Here is a 15,381-nt window from a genome sequence, read left to right on the forward strand (position 1 = left end):
AGTGAAAGAATGTTAATGAATAGTACCTTTGAATTCCAGATTTGGACATTTCTGGTCTTAAAGAATATGAATATAAGCAAAAATATTATATAAGCTAAGTCAAATTTAATAAATAATAACCAAATGGAACTGTGGGGACTTATAAAATATAATGCAAATCTTATACCATTTCCTTAAAATAAGTCTATATTTCTGTATGAAAAATTATATTCATATTGATAAGTATCAACTTTTTGTTAAATGAAGACTTGGGTAAGGGAATTCCATTTTAAATAAATATAAAACCATTTCTTTTTTGAGCTTAAGAAGAGAAAACTTGTTCAGTCTTGAAATGCAAAACATTTTAATATATTTACAGCAGTTCTTATATTAGCCATGTATTGCTGTGATTTTATTTCACATATTAGTTACCTGTAAATATATGTAATAGTTTGCAATCCCTGAGTTTGGGTTTTAGGATTGTTTGCATAGTCCATTGCATTAAAAAACACACACAGCCAGGCACAGTGGCTTATGCCTGTTATCCTAGCACTTTGGGAGGCCAAGGCAGGATGATCAGTTGAGGCCCAGAGTTCAAGACCAGTTTGGGCAATGCAGTAAAACCCTGTCTCTACAAAAAAATAAAAATTATCCAGGTGTGGTGTGTCCCCTGTGGTCCCAGCTACTCGGGAGGCTAGGCAAGAGGATTGCCTAAGTCTGGGACCTCAAAGCTACAGTGAGCTATGGTGCCGCCACTGCACTCCAGCGTGGGTGACAAAGTAAGACTCTGTTTCTCTTTTATTTTTATATTTTAAAATAATTATATAGATGGGGTCTTACTCTTTTGCTCAGGCTGGTCTCAAACTCCTGGGCTCAAGCAATCCTCCTGCCTCAGTCTCCCAAAGTGCTGGGATTATAGGCATGAACCACCGAACCTAACCTAGATTCTGTCTCAACACACACACACACACACACACACACACACACACATACACAGAGAGAGAGAGAGAGAGAGATTAGTGTTATTTCTTCCAGTGTAAGTGAGTATTTAATCTTTTTTTATGTCAAAAGAGACACCATTATTTATTGCTATTATAATGCTCACTTACGTTATCTATAGTTTATTAGCTGAGAATGTTTCAAATATTTCAGAACAGTAGGTACTGAACATTATGATCCATTTTCTTCCTTAAGGGATTTTGTAAATGCATATTAGGGTATATAGACTAGCTCTGTGTTTATTTTATAGCAGAGTTTTGTAAGGGTCAACTGAAGTCTGACTGTGTTGTGAGATTTTGGGGAAAATCTGTGCAGTAAACTAATTTATTATTTGTGAGCCAAATAGAATATCCAGATTTTTTAAAACTTTGATTTCAAATATGATCAGTAAGTTCCTTTGACCCTTGCTGACTTCCCTTGTACAGCTATAGTCCCTCAGGTTTTCTGAACAGAAACAATTATCTGTTCAACCTATGGAGCTGGCAGGCAAAACAACATCAACTTGGCGAACACTGTGTATCTTCGAAGGCAATAATCTTTTATTGTGACCCATGGTAGGAAAGCAGTAGATTAAATGTACACTTGAGTGTTAGACTCATCCAAATTGTAAAATTGTTAAAATAAGAAAAAAATTATCTTAAAGTAAGTATAATTTTTATTGACTACATTCTGCCTCAGGTCCTGCATGCTCTTTTGAGATACTGAAATTACGTAGTGCTTAATCTTTTGCTTCTCATGAATCAATGAGGTGATACCAAATAACTCTTTATATCAAAGAAGAGAAAAGTTCTTGGTCCAAAGATGGAGAAGATAAGTAACTTTCCAACTCATCTTGAATCATCTCTGCATTTTACCTTTGTAATTGGTTCAAAAAATATAGATCTACAAAATGCATTGACATATAAGCATAAAAGTACATGCCACAGCATAGAGGAAATGCATTTTTAAATTTCCCATCCTTGGGTTCATCAACCCCTGCCCCGTTGTGGCAAGGACTGCCTTTGTCAACATGAGTCCTGTCATCTCTATTAGAGAAAGCATTTGTCTGCATTTCTGCCTTTCACATTGTGCTTCCCAGTTTTTTTTGTAAAGTATCACCCAGGAAAAGCAACAATAGGAGTTATAGTTGATTCTCATTGTTCACAGGAGTTGTATTCTATAAAGTCAAGGCAAACACTGATTAGTGAAGAGTGAACCATTGCTGCTAGGGGAAATACAGAGGCAGGTTCTTCCAAGCTTCTAGTCAACATTTTCAACATTGCTTTATGTATGTTTCTGCTTAAAGACACCTTGTTTAATATATAGTGTTGGTTCATTAACATTGAATGCATGACCAGTAGCACTAAAACTCACGCCTGAACACAGCTTATCTAACACACATACTTTCTCAATGAAGCACATCCTCGTCTTCTTGTACTTAGGAACACTGGACAGAACCCCAGAACTATGCTTGGGTGCCATTTTAAACAGAAAAAGCACAAAAATTAAAACAAAAAAAGACACTAAATAGACCACAAAAAGGGTTCTTGTTTACCTGTTCAACTATGGAGCTGGCAAGCAAAACAACATGAAACAAGAAGTATGAGAACTGAAACAAAAAGGCAAAGTAACACCTTTTTCAACTCCAGCTGGGAAAAAGGAAATCAGAAGACGCAAATTTCTACCACTCTGCACATTTGAGAATGATGGCAAAAGTGCTGAGAGCATTGATTTGGGGGTTACAAATAAATTTTAGGGAGTAGATGGATTCACGGATACGGAATCTATGATCAATGAGGATTGTACTTGACCAAGAAAAATCAAAATGTCTGGGAATGAGACTCCTACAGTCTGGCTTAGAACTTGTTGGCATTCACATGGTCCTTTGAGCTTAATCCTGAATAGTCTGTGACTTGGGAAAAATAATCTAAAATATCCTTGTAGTATAATCTTTCTTGAAAGATTATATTTCAGTTATATTTTGGGATCAACATAATAACAAGAAAATTAGAAATGAAAAAAATGGACAAGACTGGTGTCACTCATCCTTAGAGTCATGAATTTTGATCACGTTGTCACCCAGGCTGGAGTGCAATGGCGCGATCTCGGCTCACTGCAACCTCTGCCTCCCGAGTTCAAGTGATTCTCCTGCCTCAGCCTCCCGAGTAGCTGAGATTACAGGCACCCGCCACCACACCCAGCTAACTTTTTGCATTTTTAGTAGAGACGAGGTTTCACCAGGTTGGCCAGGCTAGTCTTGAACTCCTGACCTCAGGTGATCCACCTGCCTCGGCCTCCCAAAGTGCTGGGATTACAGGCACGAGCCACCATGCCCGGCCCAACATAGATGTTTTATATACTAGATATGCCCCTTCAAACTTAGTATCTATGTTAGGAGCTCTCATGAGCAATTACTCAATACCTGCGATTTAGCTGACACTTTACTTGGCATATAACCCCATCTCATCCTGAAAATCTAAAAAGGGGGATTTATTAGTTCCATTTTGCAGAGGCAGAAATGCTGGCTCAGAGAGGTTATATAACTTAATGGAAGTATCATAAATCTATGATAGGTGGCACAGCTAAAATCTGAACACAGATTTATCTGGCCATAGCCAGTACTCTTCCCAGCATACATTGCTGCCTTCCACTGTTTGCAAGCTGGAAAATTCCTCTGGCAACCTTGATAGAATCTGTGGTACATTGAAACTGGCTATATGTGCTGTCTCAAATTTTTAAAAAAGGAAAAAAAAAAGACTACAAATTTTATGCAGCTCTTTCCAGATTTCTTGAATCCAATCTGACCAATAGTGACAAAAGTAGCATTGTGTGACTTTTAAGTCTTGGTCTCAAGAAGCCTTGCAGTTTTAGCTCTTGCTCTCCTGAAACACTGCCACCCTATGAAGAAGTCTGGACTGGCCTGGAGGATGAAACAGCATGTGGAGAGACCACGTGGAGGGAGAGAGGCCCAGCCATTCCAGCTGAGGCCCCAGACATGACAGTAAAGCCATCCAGGACACAACCAGCCTGGGTTAACCTGACAGCAAGCTCACTTCAGAACCCAAGCGACATAATGTAAAGCAGAAGAACTGCACAGCTGAGCCCAGCCCAAATTGCAAACCCATAGAATTGTAAACAAATAAATAGTTGTTTTAAGCCACTAAGTTTTGTGGCCAAAGGTAACTAAAACAGAGTCTGACTCCAGCCTCCATAGCTTTCATATCTTGTTCAACCTATGGGAGTTAGGATTCTTCTGACCTACCATTTAGAAGGAGCTCTTATTCTTAGGTAGGACCTAAATATCTGTATAAAACAACGACTTTATCTGTTTCACTCTACACAACATTTAGGCTCATAGAGGCCTAGAATTTTAGAACTGGAATGACTTTAGAAGTCATGTAGTTCAGGCAAGTCGCAGTGGCTCACCCCTGTAATCCCAGCACTTTGGAAGGCGGTGGCGGGCAGATCACTAGAGGTCAGAAGTTTGAGGCCAACCCTGCCGGGCGTGGTGGCTCACACCTGTAATCCCTGCACTTTAGGAGGCCGAGGCAGGTGGATCACGAGGTCAGGAGATCGAGACCATCCTGGCTAACACAGTGAAACCCCGTCTCTACTAAAAATACAAAAAATTAGCCGGGCGTGGTGGTGGGCGTGTGTAGTCCCAGCTACTCTGGAGGCTGAGGCAGGAGAATGGTGTGAACCTGGGAGGCGGAGCTTTCAGTGAGCCAAGATTGCGCCACTGCACTCTAGCCTGGGCGACAGAGGGAGACTCTGTCTCAAAAAAAAAAAAAAAAGGAAGTTTGAGGCCAGCCTGGCCAACATCGCGAAACCCCATCTCTATTAAAAATACAAAAATTAGCTGGGTGTGGTGGTGCGCACCTGCAATCCCAGCTACTCAGGAGGCTGAGACATGAGAATCACTTGAACCCCAGGAGGTGGAGGTTTCAGAGAGCCAAGATTGCACCATTGCGCTCCAGTCTGGGTAACGGAGTGAGACTGTGTCTCAAAAAAAAAAAAAAAAAAAAAAAGTCATGTAGTCATTCAACTCTGTGCTTTACTGGTAATATTAGTGTCATGAACAAACTGATCCAGTTGGTTACCTGCAGAGCTGTCAGAAAATTTAACTCCTCTGACCCCCCAGTCCTGAGTCTTTTCTTTCACAGACTACTGCACATTTTTTTAAAATCACATTCTAGTTGAATATAATAGGGAAGCTTTTAAAAATGTTTAAAGCATTTGGTCACAAAGGCTTTAGGATGGAAAAGAATCGTGTTCTAAAACATTCAAATTTTTTTTTCTTTTTTTTAATTCTACTCTGTTAACTGAATCCTTTTTTATATATAAATACAAGTTGATTTTATATATAAAATATATATATATACAAGTTGATTTTATATATAAAATATATATAAATACAAGTTGATTTTATATATAAAATCAACTTTGCTCAAAGTGAAATATACTTTAAAAGTTTTAACCTAACCCTTTCTTTTTAAAGTCTATAACTGTAGTAGACATCACAAATCAGTAACTTAATGCATAACCATGTGTTTTTCAGTGTAGATTTGGATGTAGTTTTGATCTACACAGCACTGGATTGAGGATTTTGCCACCCCCGCCATATTATCAGCCCTCGTTGGTTTACGGCTTTCCTGCTGAGAAAGACATCTACTGTGTAGAAGACATGGTTGTCTTTATGATTTCTGAAAAGGGACAGCCATAGAGGGAAAACTATTAAATGGTGTTTAAAAGCTACATCCTTCCTCCAAGGCCACAGATCCAAACCATAGTTTCTTTCAAAGGAAAACATATGACTATTTTATTATATACAATATCTCCAACTTTTTTTTTTTTTTTTTTTGGTCTTCATGGGTTTTTCTTGTTAGGAGGGACTTTTCCCCTAGTGCAGGGTAATAAGACATAACACTCTTTCTGGATCACTGGTAAATATGTTTTTCACCTCAGTGTGAGATTTAATGTGAAACTTTTCTGTAGTTAAAATGTCCCTTAGGATTTTTTTTGTATGTGTAGGGAGTGTAGGTAGGGACTTTTATGAGTATGGCAAAGATTGAGTTTAATTCCAGAGTGATCAAATTAAGTAAAACATGCCTGCAAGCAGTGTAATTAAGCCGTATATTCATAGTTCTTTATAATAGTATCTACATATGATTCTTTGTCAAAGTTTTGTCCTAAAATGCTTGTTAAAACAATCAGCTAAATATCTAGAATTGTAAAATCTCATCTACTAAAATAGTTCACCCAAAAAAGGGTACTTATTGATATCCTTCAGCCCACAGGAAACCCTTAGTTAATTTTTCTAACACCTGGCTTCTTTAAGTGTTATGAGTCTATTGTGACAACAAGGTTGCCTTTTGCTGAATGATTGGTGTGTTTATGAGTTACTTTATCTACCTGTTGGCAGCTTGAACAATAAAAATGGTGATTGATGAGCTGAAGTGTCTGGTGACATTGACTCTGTCTAAGGATATACTATTGCATATTGTGAAATTCTTTTCCAACAATTCAGAGTTTAAATCCCCTTGGAGGAGTTTGGGATTTTTGTGGGGCTCAGTGATAATTAAGTCCCTCATACTTGGCTCTCTTAAATTGCTCTCTGAGCTAAAGTAAATCATCTGGAAACTTCAATGGATTTAAAATCCATTTGTGATGGGTATTTTGGTTGTGTATCACTAATATTTTACCATCAGAAGCTTGATGTCTTACTCCATTTTCTGCTGCTGTAACAGAATATCTGAGACTGGATAATTTATTAAAAAAAGAATTGTATTTAGTTCACAGTTCTGGAGGCTGGGAAGTCCAAGAGCATGGAGCCAGCATCTAGTGAGGGCCTTCATGCTGCATCATCCTGTGACAGAAGTTGAAGGGCAAGAGAGCACATGAGGCAGAGAGGGAGGGGGGCTGAACTCTTTTTGTTAGGAACTCACTCCCAAGATAGCAGCATTAATCGATCCTTGAGGGCAGAGCCCTCATTACCCAATCGCACCTTAAAGGTCTCACTTCTTAATACTGTCACAATGGCAATTAAATTTCAACATGAATTTTGGAGGGTACATTCAAACCATACAATTGGTTTTGATTGGAGTAAGATTATGACACACTAACTTTTCTAGCCTCCCCTTTCTGAGTCATTGTAACCTCTTTATCTATCTCCAACCAATTTCTTGACAATCATTTAATGAACGTTTATTGAGTGCCTACTCTGGACTTGGCACCAGAATACAAAGATGAGTTGGAAGCAGCCTCTGTCCTGAAGGCTTCCATCAAGGATGGGAGGTGGCATGAGACATAGAGCCCTGAACAGACATTCATGATGCTGTGATAAGTTCAGTGGTACTAATGAACTTATGTAGTGGTGACTCACAAGAAGGATCAATCAACTTTATCAGGAGAGAGAGTTGGGGAAGATGTCATAGAAGAGGTGGCACTTGTAGAATTTCATGAAACAAAGGAGGTAGCAGATAAAAGAAAGCATAACCCTCAAGCACTTGGTAGCCTATACTTCAAATATAGATATATGGAAAATCTCTACAAAAATACACAAAAAACTTAATACTGTTTGTTTCTAGATAGAGAAATTGGATGGCTGAGGAACAAGTACTAGAGAGATACTTATCAGTGAATACTATTTTGAGTATGGTACCATGTGCATACATTACCCATGTTTAAAAATAAATACTCTCTTAGGAATGGAGACATTAAGACAGTAGTTTCTTTTCTTTCTTTCTTTTTTTTTTTTTTTTTCTGAGACAGTCTCGCTCTGTCACTCAGGCAGAGTGCAGTGGCACAGTCTCGGCTCACTGCAAACTCTGCCTCCCAGGTTCAAGTGATTCTCCTGCCTCAGCCTCTGAGTAGCTGGGACTACAGGCGCGCACCATCACACCCAGCTAATTTTTGTGCTTTTAGTTGAGACGGGGTTTCACCATGTTGGTCAGGCTGGTCTCAAACTCCTGACCTCAGGTCATCTGCCCGCCTCAGCCTCCCAAAGTGCTGGGATTACAGGCGTGAGCCACTGTGCCCAGCCTAAAGACAGTAGTTTCTTAAGCAACATGATGAATTTGCTAGCCAGCTGCTTCTTCCTGGTTGTCCATTTTTTCTTTAATGTTATAAATGGTTATAAAGATTTGATGTTATAAATGTTTAATTGTGGAATAAAGGGAGTTTTCCTTGGTTAAAGGTGTTTCAGACAGACTGTTGAGGGAGAATTTTTTAAGGAGAAGACTTACCATGTCTCTCAAATCCTGTCTGACCCTTCTGGCTGTGAGAAAACCACTATTTTGGAGATTCTCCCTCTCACTGATTAAATTCTTCACTGGCTCTTGAGTTGGCAAGTCAAATGAATAATTTTAAAGTATCCAGGCCGGGCACAGTGACTTACACCTGTAATCCCACCACTTTAGTAGACTGAGACAGAAGGATCACTTGAGCCTAGGAGTTTGAGACCAGCCTGGGCAACATAGCAAGACCCTGTCTCTACAAAATATTTAAAAATTAGCCGAGCGTGGTGACATGTGCCTGAAGTGCTAACTACTCAGGAGGCTGAGGTGAGAGGATCACTTGAGCCCAGGAGGTCAAACCTGCAGTAAGCTAGGATTGCACCACTGCACTCCAGCCGGGACAACAAAGTGAGACCCTGTCTCAAATAAATAAATAAATAAATAAAACATTCAAAAGGAAATCACTGGTCTTGTCTGAAGCAGTAAATAAACAGGTCATCTTACTTACATTTCTGTTTCCCAGTGAAAATCACACAACTACCAGGAGGAAATTCATTTTTGACTCTTTGTCAGTCTTGATCATCTGTAAATGATCCTCAGTTCTGTGCCGTTAATTGATAGAAATTAATCTTTTTTCTTGGGCTGAACAATTTTTTGTTTTGAACGTCAATGTATCACTTGTATCTATTATAATATTTTGTATTTGTCTTAGAAAAAAATCATTAAGTGAATAATATAGGTGCACAGAAATAGGACTGAAAAGCTGAAGGTAAGGAAGGAAAGAGATAAGAATAACAAATGGGCCAGGCGTAGTGGTGGCTCACGCCTGTAATCTCAACACTTTGGGAGGCTGAGGTGAGAGGATCACTTGAGCCCAGAAGTTCAAGACCAGCCTGGGCAACAAGGCAAAACCCTGTCTCTATAAAAAATACCAAAAAAGCACAATTAGCCAGGTGTGGTGGCACATGCCTTGGTCCCAGCTACTTGGGAAGCTGAGATGGAAGGATTGCTTGAGCCCAGGAGGCCCACTTTGCTGTGAGCCAAGATCGTGCCACTGCACTCCAGCCTGGGCAACAGAGCAATACCCTGTCTCAAAAAAAAAAAAAAAAGAATAACAAATGAGAGGGACTCTGTTGGAGACTGGGAGGGGGCCTATGCATCATGCTTTCTGTAGTGCAAACCCCTAACCATGTGCCAGCACTAGCTAGTGAGATCTATAGATCATCGCCTCACCTCATTAAGTCAAAGCCTTCAACTTCTGCTTCCACAAGTCATCTTTTTGTTCACTCTCTGTAAAATAATCAACTCACACCCTCAAGGTTTCTGCTGGGAGTTGAGGTGACAATATTTCAACAGAATTGATGCCATATGGAAAATCCCAAGCTAGCTTTTGTACAAGTACAAAATCAAATATTCAAAACAGATGAGAAGCTTGCCATCATGGTGGGAGCACAGGCTTTGGTGTTAAACAATCCTGAGATGGAATTTCATCTCTCCTAATTAGAAGCTGCAGAGACCTAGTCAAGTCTGAACCCTTATGAGCTTTTGTTTCCTCAGCTGTAACTGGAACTAATAACACTGAATTTGATGAGTTGTTATGAGGATTAAATGGGACAAATGGGAAGTGTGTAGCATCTATGGCACATAGATGTAAAATAAATAAGAATGGACAGGTGCTATTAAAAATATTACCTGGCCGGGTGCAGTGGCTCATGCCTGTAATCCCAGCACTTTGGGAGGCCGAGGCGGGTGGATCACTTGAGGCCAGGAGTTCGAGACCAGCTTGGCCACCATGGTGAAACCTCATCTCTACTAAAAATACAAAAATTAGCCGGGTATGGTGACACGTGCCTGTAGTCCCAGCTACACGGGAGGCCAAGGCAGAAGAATCACTTAAATCTGGGAGGTGGAGGTTGCAGTGAGCCGAGATCGCACCATTGCACTCCAGCCTGGGCAAAAGAGTAAGACTCTGTCTCAACCCAAAAAAAAAAAAAAAAAAAAAAAAAAACCACAGTCTGTCACTTCCTTACTGTGTGCTCGCACTGTACATAATGCCTTATTGGTAGACAATACTGTTAAAACCATCTAAAAAGTGGAGCCCTGGAGAGGTTAACAGTCTTCCCCCAAGTCCCGCGGCCAACAGTAGCAGGGCTAAGATTTAGACCAAAGAAGTCTGACTCCAGAAGCCTAGCTTATAATCCTTTGCCTGTTATAGCCTGTCTTCAGAGTGAGCCAGCGAGCCACCTGCAGAGTGGGTTGATTAATGGACTGCTTTTGGAATAGATGAGTTTTAGAAATCACTGGTATTTGTAGGCTGGAGTCACTGAGGTCTTGGGTTTTGGAATGTTATTTACATATGCAGAGATAGGAAGGGAGGGCGGGTAGGGGAGAAGGCACTCAGAGCTGCAGTTTTGCTTGAATAATTCAAGAGCATTAAAATTTAGGAGGATATCCAATGATGAGATAAGCGTCATATGCATAATCAACACCAAATTTTTAATTTAAAGCAATAAAGGTCAGTCTTTCATTAATGACCTATTATTTCATCTATTCACAAAGTAGATGCATAAAATATCCCAACCCAGTATCTTTTTTACTCTTCTGTTCCACTCTCTGAATTGCATGTTTTAAAACATAAATCAGGTTTTCTTTTGAATTCACAAGTCCACGTTTCTAATTTAGCTCTTGGTCCCCACCTTCCACCTCTCATCCCCAGTTAATGTAACTATCCAGAACCACAGCTTCATAGACTACAGGGGCACACAGTAAGAAACATGGCCTTTTTTCCCCTAAATACACTAGATGAATTAAACACAAACAAACAAAAAAAAAAAGAAATGTGGCCCTTTTCTATTGACAGGTCACAGTGTCTCATATTTTCTGATATCATCACTTTATTTTTTATTTTTTTATTTTTTGAGGCAGAGTCTCGTTCTGTCTTGCCCAGGCTGGAGTGTGGTGTGATCTCAGCTCACTGCAGCCTCTGCCTCCCGGGTTCAAGTGTTTCTCCTGTCTCAGCCTCCCGAGTAGCTGGGATTACAGGCATGTGCTACCACACCTGGCTAATTTTTGTATTTTTAGTAGAGACGGGGTTTCACCATGTTGGCCAGGCTGGTCCTGAACTCCCGACCTCAGGTGATCCACCCACCTCAAGTGATCCACCCAACTCGGCCTCCCAAAATGCTGGGATTATAGGCGTGAGCCACTATGCCCAGCCTTCACCAATAACTTTAAGAGGAATTACAGTAGCAGTCAAGCAAAAAGAAAGAAATAAATGGAGAATTTTAAATACAGAAAGACTTATGAACTAAAAATGGATCATTTGCAGTGAGTTCAGCATTTGAAACTATTAACATATTATTCCTTTAGGGTCACTGGCATCCTTTATGTAGGATAGTTCATTGAGCGCCAGAAAGTATCTAAGGATTTTGAATTCAGACCACTTTTATGGAATAAAAATTCCCAGGGGGTCTTTTCTTTCTTTTGAGTATGAGTGAACAGAAATTTTCTATTTGCCTTTTGTAATGTTCCAAGATCAAAGGAGTTTTTGCTGAAAATCAAATTCTGTAAAAGCTATGCATAGTCCAAGTGTAGTGTGTGACTCTCTCAATCCAGTGAAAATAGGATATTTGGGCACCAAACTTTGAAAACCAGTATCATTACAGGGTGCTACCAGGAGTCTGCATTAGTTTCTCCTCGTACTACCTTAATACAAATGACCTTTGGTAGGATCTCATTAGTGTTGCAGGGATCACCTCAAGCCACTGACCCCTCAAGTTTCCTCCAAATCATTCGCCTGAAACAGTTCAGAGAAACAAACTCTTGGCAGTGTAAACACTCCCTGGGTCTGGAAATTTCATAAATCAGAGTTAAAACAAAGAATGGTCTAAAATGTATTCCTGGTACAGAATCTGAAATGTAAATTGCCTGGATCCAGAAACTTTTCCTGGCTTTTGGGGGCTGCCTCTCTAATTGCTATAATAAAGAATGTTTTCAGAACTATATAGCGATAAAATGAAAGTACGGTATTTAGTATTGTAAAAGTATTTGGAATCCAGATGGGTTATCTAGTTATAGACCTCTTGTTTTCTTTTGTTGCTTCTCTATTGTGGAATTTGTATAAAAGCCCTTTTTTTGTTTTTCTGTTGTTATTTTGTTTTTAATAGAAAGTAAGCCTGGTGCTACGGGACATGCCTGTAGTCCCAGCTCCCAGGATGAGGCAGGAGGATGGCTTGAGCCCAGGAGTTCTGGGCAACATAGTGAGACTCCTTTAAAAAAAAAAAAATATATATATATATATATATATAGCTGGGCACAGCAGCTCATACCTGTAATTCCAGCACTTTGGGAGGCCAAGGCGGGAGGATTGCTTGAGCCCAGGAGGTTGAGACCAGCATGGGCAACATAGTGAGACCCCCATCTCTACTTTAAAAAAAAAAATTGTCCAGCCATGGTTGTGCACACATATAGTCCCAGCTACTTGGGAGGCTGAAGCAGGAGAATCACCTGAGCCCAGGAGGTCGAGGCTGCAGTGAGCTATGATTGAGCCACTGCACTCTAGTTTGGGCCACAAAGGGAGATGCAATCTCAAAAAAATTTTTTTAATTAAAAAGCAAACAAACAAGGTTTGGTGTGTGTGTGTGTGTGTGTGTAGGTGTGTGTATTTTGTCTATCTTGTCACATTTTTGCAAGAAATATTCATTTCTTTACTTCATATGAACTTAATTCTGAGGCTCCATATTTCTGGACTAAGGTGAAATTCAACCTCAGCCATTTTGGTGGCTCGTTAACTCCAAAGGGTACCAACCAAACACCCAGATGTTGATGTGGTCATTGCCATCAGCACTGCCTGCTCATCATCAAGCCTATTCTTGGCCAAGCCTATAAGATCTCTCAAGTCCAGAAGTCCTGCTGCTTGACTTCTTTCATGCCTGGGGTCCTCTAGGTGTCAGCCTCTAGGCTCTGACAGGTGTCAAGGATGTCAGCCCTTGACCATTGCCAGCAGGGTCTTAAAACCTGTGTGTGTGCACTGGGGGCAAGGAATAGGAGGACCCTGGGCACTGCAGGACTCAAATCCCCACTGTGGGACCCATAGACCTCTGTTTCTGATCTCCACTCAAAAGCTGTGTCCCTCTCGGCTGGGCTCAGTGGCTCACACCTGTAATCCCAGCACTCCGGGAGGCGAGGCAGGCGGATCACAAGGTCAGGAGATTGAGACCATCCTGGCTAACACAGTGAAACCCCATCTCTACTAAAAATACAAAAAATTAGCCGGGCGTGGTGGCGGGCGCCTGTAGTCCCAGCTACTCAGGAGGCTGAGGCAGGAGTATGGCGTGAACCCAGGAGGCGGAGCTTGCAGTGAGCCGAGATCGCACCGCTGCACTCCAGCCTGGGCGACAAAGTGAGAGTCCATCTCAAAAAAGAAAAAAAAAAGCTATGTCCCTCTCTCAGCAGCCCTCTAAGACACCTATCATAATCCATTCAGCACTCTTCGGTTCTATTAAAAACAGAAAGAGCCAATGCCTTCTGGTTACTTCAGTTTTCAGCTCCACAAAAATCCCCAAAGCGAAGAATTTCAAAGCTTGACCACTTGCTCAACAGAAGGGGGATGAGGGTGGGCAAGCTCAATTTAATATTTTTAGAACAGTCTCTCATCAAAATATATAAATATTTGGGTGCATAAATGTGAACTGTCTGGAGAGATCCTTGGAAACTGTGAGTGGTGATTGATGGGACTGGGTCTGGGTGGGAAGCAGTCTATTTTTGAGCTTTGCAACAACCTGTAGTAGTATTACTTGAATCCTATACGTGGGTACGTGTCATTTTTATGATGATAAAATAATTTTTAAGGTTATGAATCTGAAGACATACAAATTATTTTTTAATTCATTAACCATGAAACACTTTTCCCAACCAAAGCTTACCTACAGTAAATATTGTTGTCCTAATTTTATGGCTCAGATTGCTGAGTTCAGAGGAATTAATTGCCCAAGATTACAAGAAGGCAGAGTCAGGATTTGAACCCACGGCTGTTTTACACTGAAGTCCATGAATGCTGTTTCCCCTACTCCCATTTTCTTCTCCTCCAGGACCTATTCATTCCACTAAGTTCTTTTCTTTCATTGCCCAAGTAAAAAGGCCTGGCAAAACCCCCTTCATCAGGCCACACATCTATGCCAAATCCTAGAATACCAATAAATACCTGAAACCATGTTTCAAAATACGCTATAAAATGTAAATCAGAATGACACATAGTTCACCTCAAGTTCATACACAGCAGCAATGTACAGGGTTAACAGTAAAACACATGGAAGAAGTTTAACATGAAATATTAGGCAGAGCCAGTTTTAAAGGAATGAAATAATAATCTTAGGAAAACTTAATTATACCTCTGAATATATCATAACTGTGTATATTGTTTATCTTTATGTCAGATAAAATATAACATTATTAACAAACAGAAAATTATGGGTTGCTGCCTGTTGGTTGTTTGCTTAAGGAAGCATTTGTGGTTGTTGAAAATGAGTAAGATTTTATTTTTTATAGAATGCTATAGTTATCCATGAAGTCTATGAAGAAGGGGCAGCAGCCAGAGATGGAAGACTTTGGGCTGGTGACCAGATATTAGAGGTATATGGTTTTAAATTTCATTTTGTATCAGTAAATGTGGTTCCTTTGCTGGTCTCGATCCACAAAGTTGTCTTTCTACTCAACTATATCTTCACTGATTCCTCTCCCGTTTAACAAAATACTTAGCATATTCTTTTTTTCCTCAGTGTACTTTGTACAGTGGTTTAGAATCATGACAGGTTATCAATCTACATTTGCCTATGAAAACTTTTTTTAACTAAAAGGAAAAATAGAACTTACGGGTCTATTATTTTAATATCAAATGAGACTATATAATATTGCAAATTTTTTGCCTCTCCGTTATACCCTACTAAATTCCTCCTAAAAACACATACATATAGATACATGCACATACACATATATACCTGATATTTTAAAGATTTTGTGGCAGCTTAAATCATATTTTCTTAATCTTAATAAATCTTTATGCCAAATGGAAGTTCATGCCTTGCCACCAATGTTTTCAAGTTGATGAAAATGTAAAATCTTCCCCCATGATGCTTATTAAAAATTGAAATGCTTAACTTTTTCAAATTGACTCTCATTTAGCAAAGTTGTT

At 39.9% G+C, this 15,381-nt stretch overlaps 1 protein-coding gene across 1 annotated transcript in view; it reads left to right on the forward strand.

Moving 5' to 3' along the window:
- Positions 1-15,381, forward strand: part of PATJ (PATJ crumbs cell polarity complex component) — a 416,491-nt gene that overhangs the window by 350,938 nt on the left and 50,172 nt on the right. Inside the window, exon 34 of the mRNA XM_030812925.1 lies at positions 14,739-14,822. Coding sequence (XP_030668785.1) covers positions 14,739-14,822 — 84 coding nt within the window. The remainder of the gene's footprint in view (positions 1-14,738; positions 14,823-15,381) is intronic.

This window comes from Nomascus leucogenys, chromosome 5, assembly GCF_006542625.1.
Source record: "Nomascus leucogenys isolate Asia chromosome 5, Asia_NLE_v1, whole genome shotgun sequence".
Classification (NCBI taxonomy): domain Eukaryota; kingdom Metazoa; phylum Chordata; class Mammalia; order Primates; family Hylobatidae; genus Nomascus; species Nomascus leucogenys.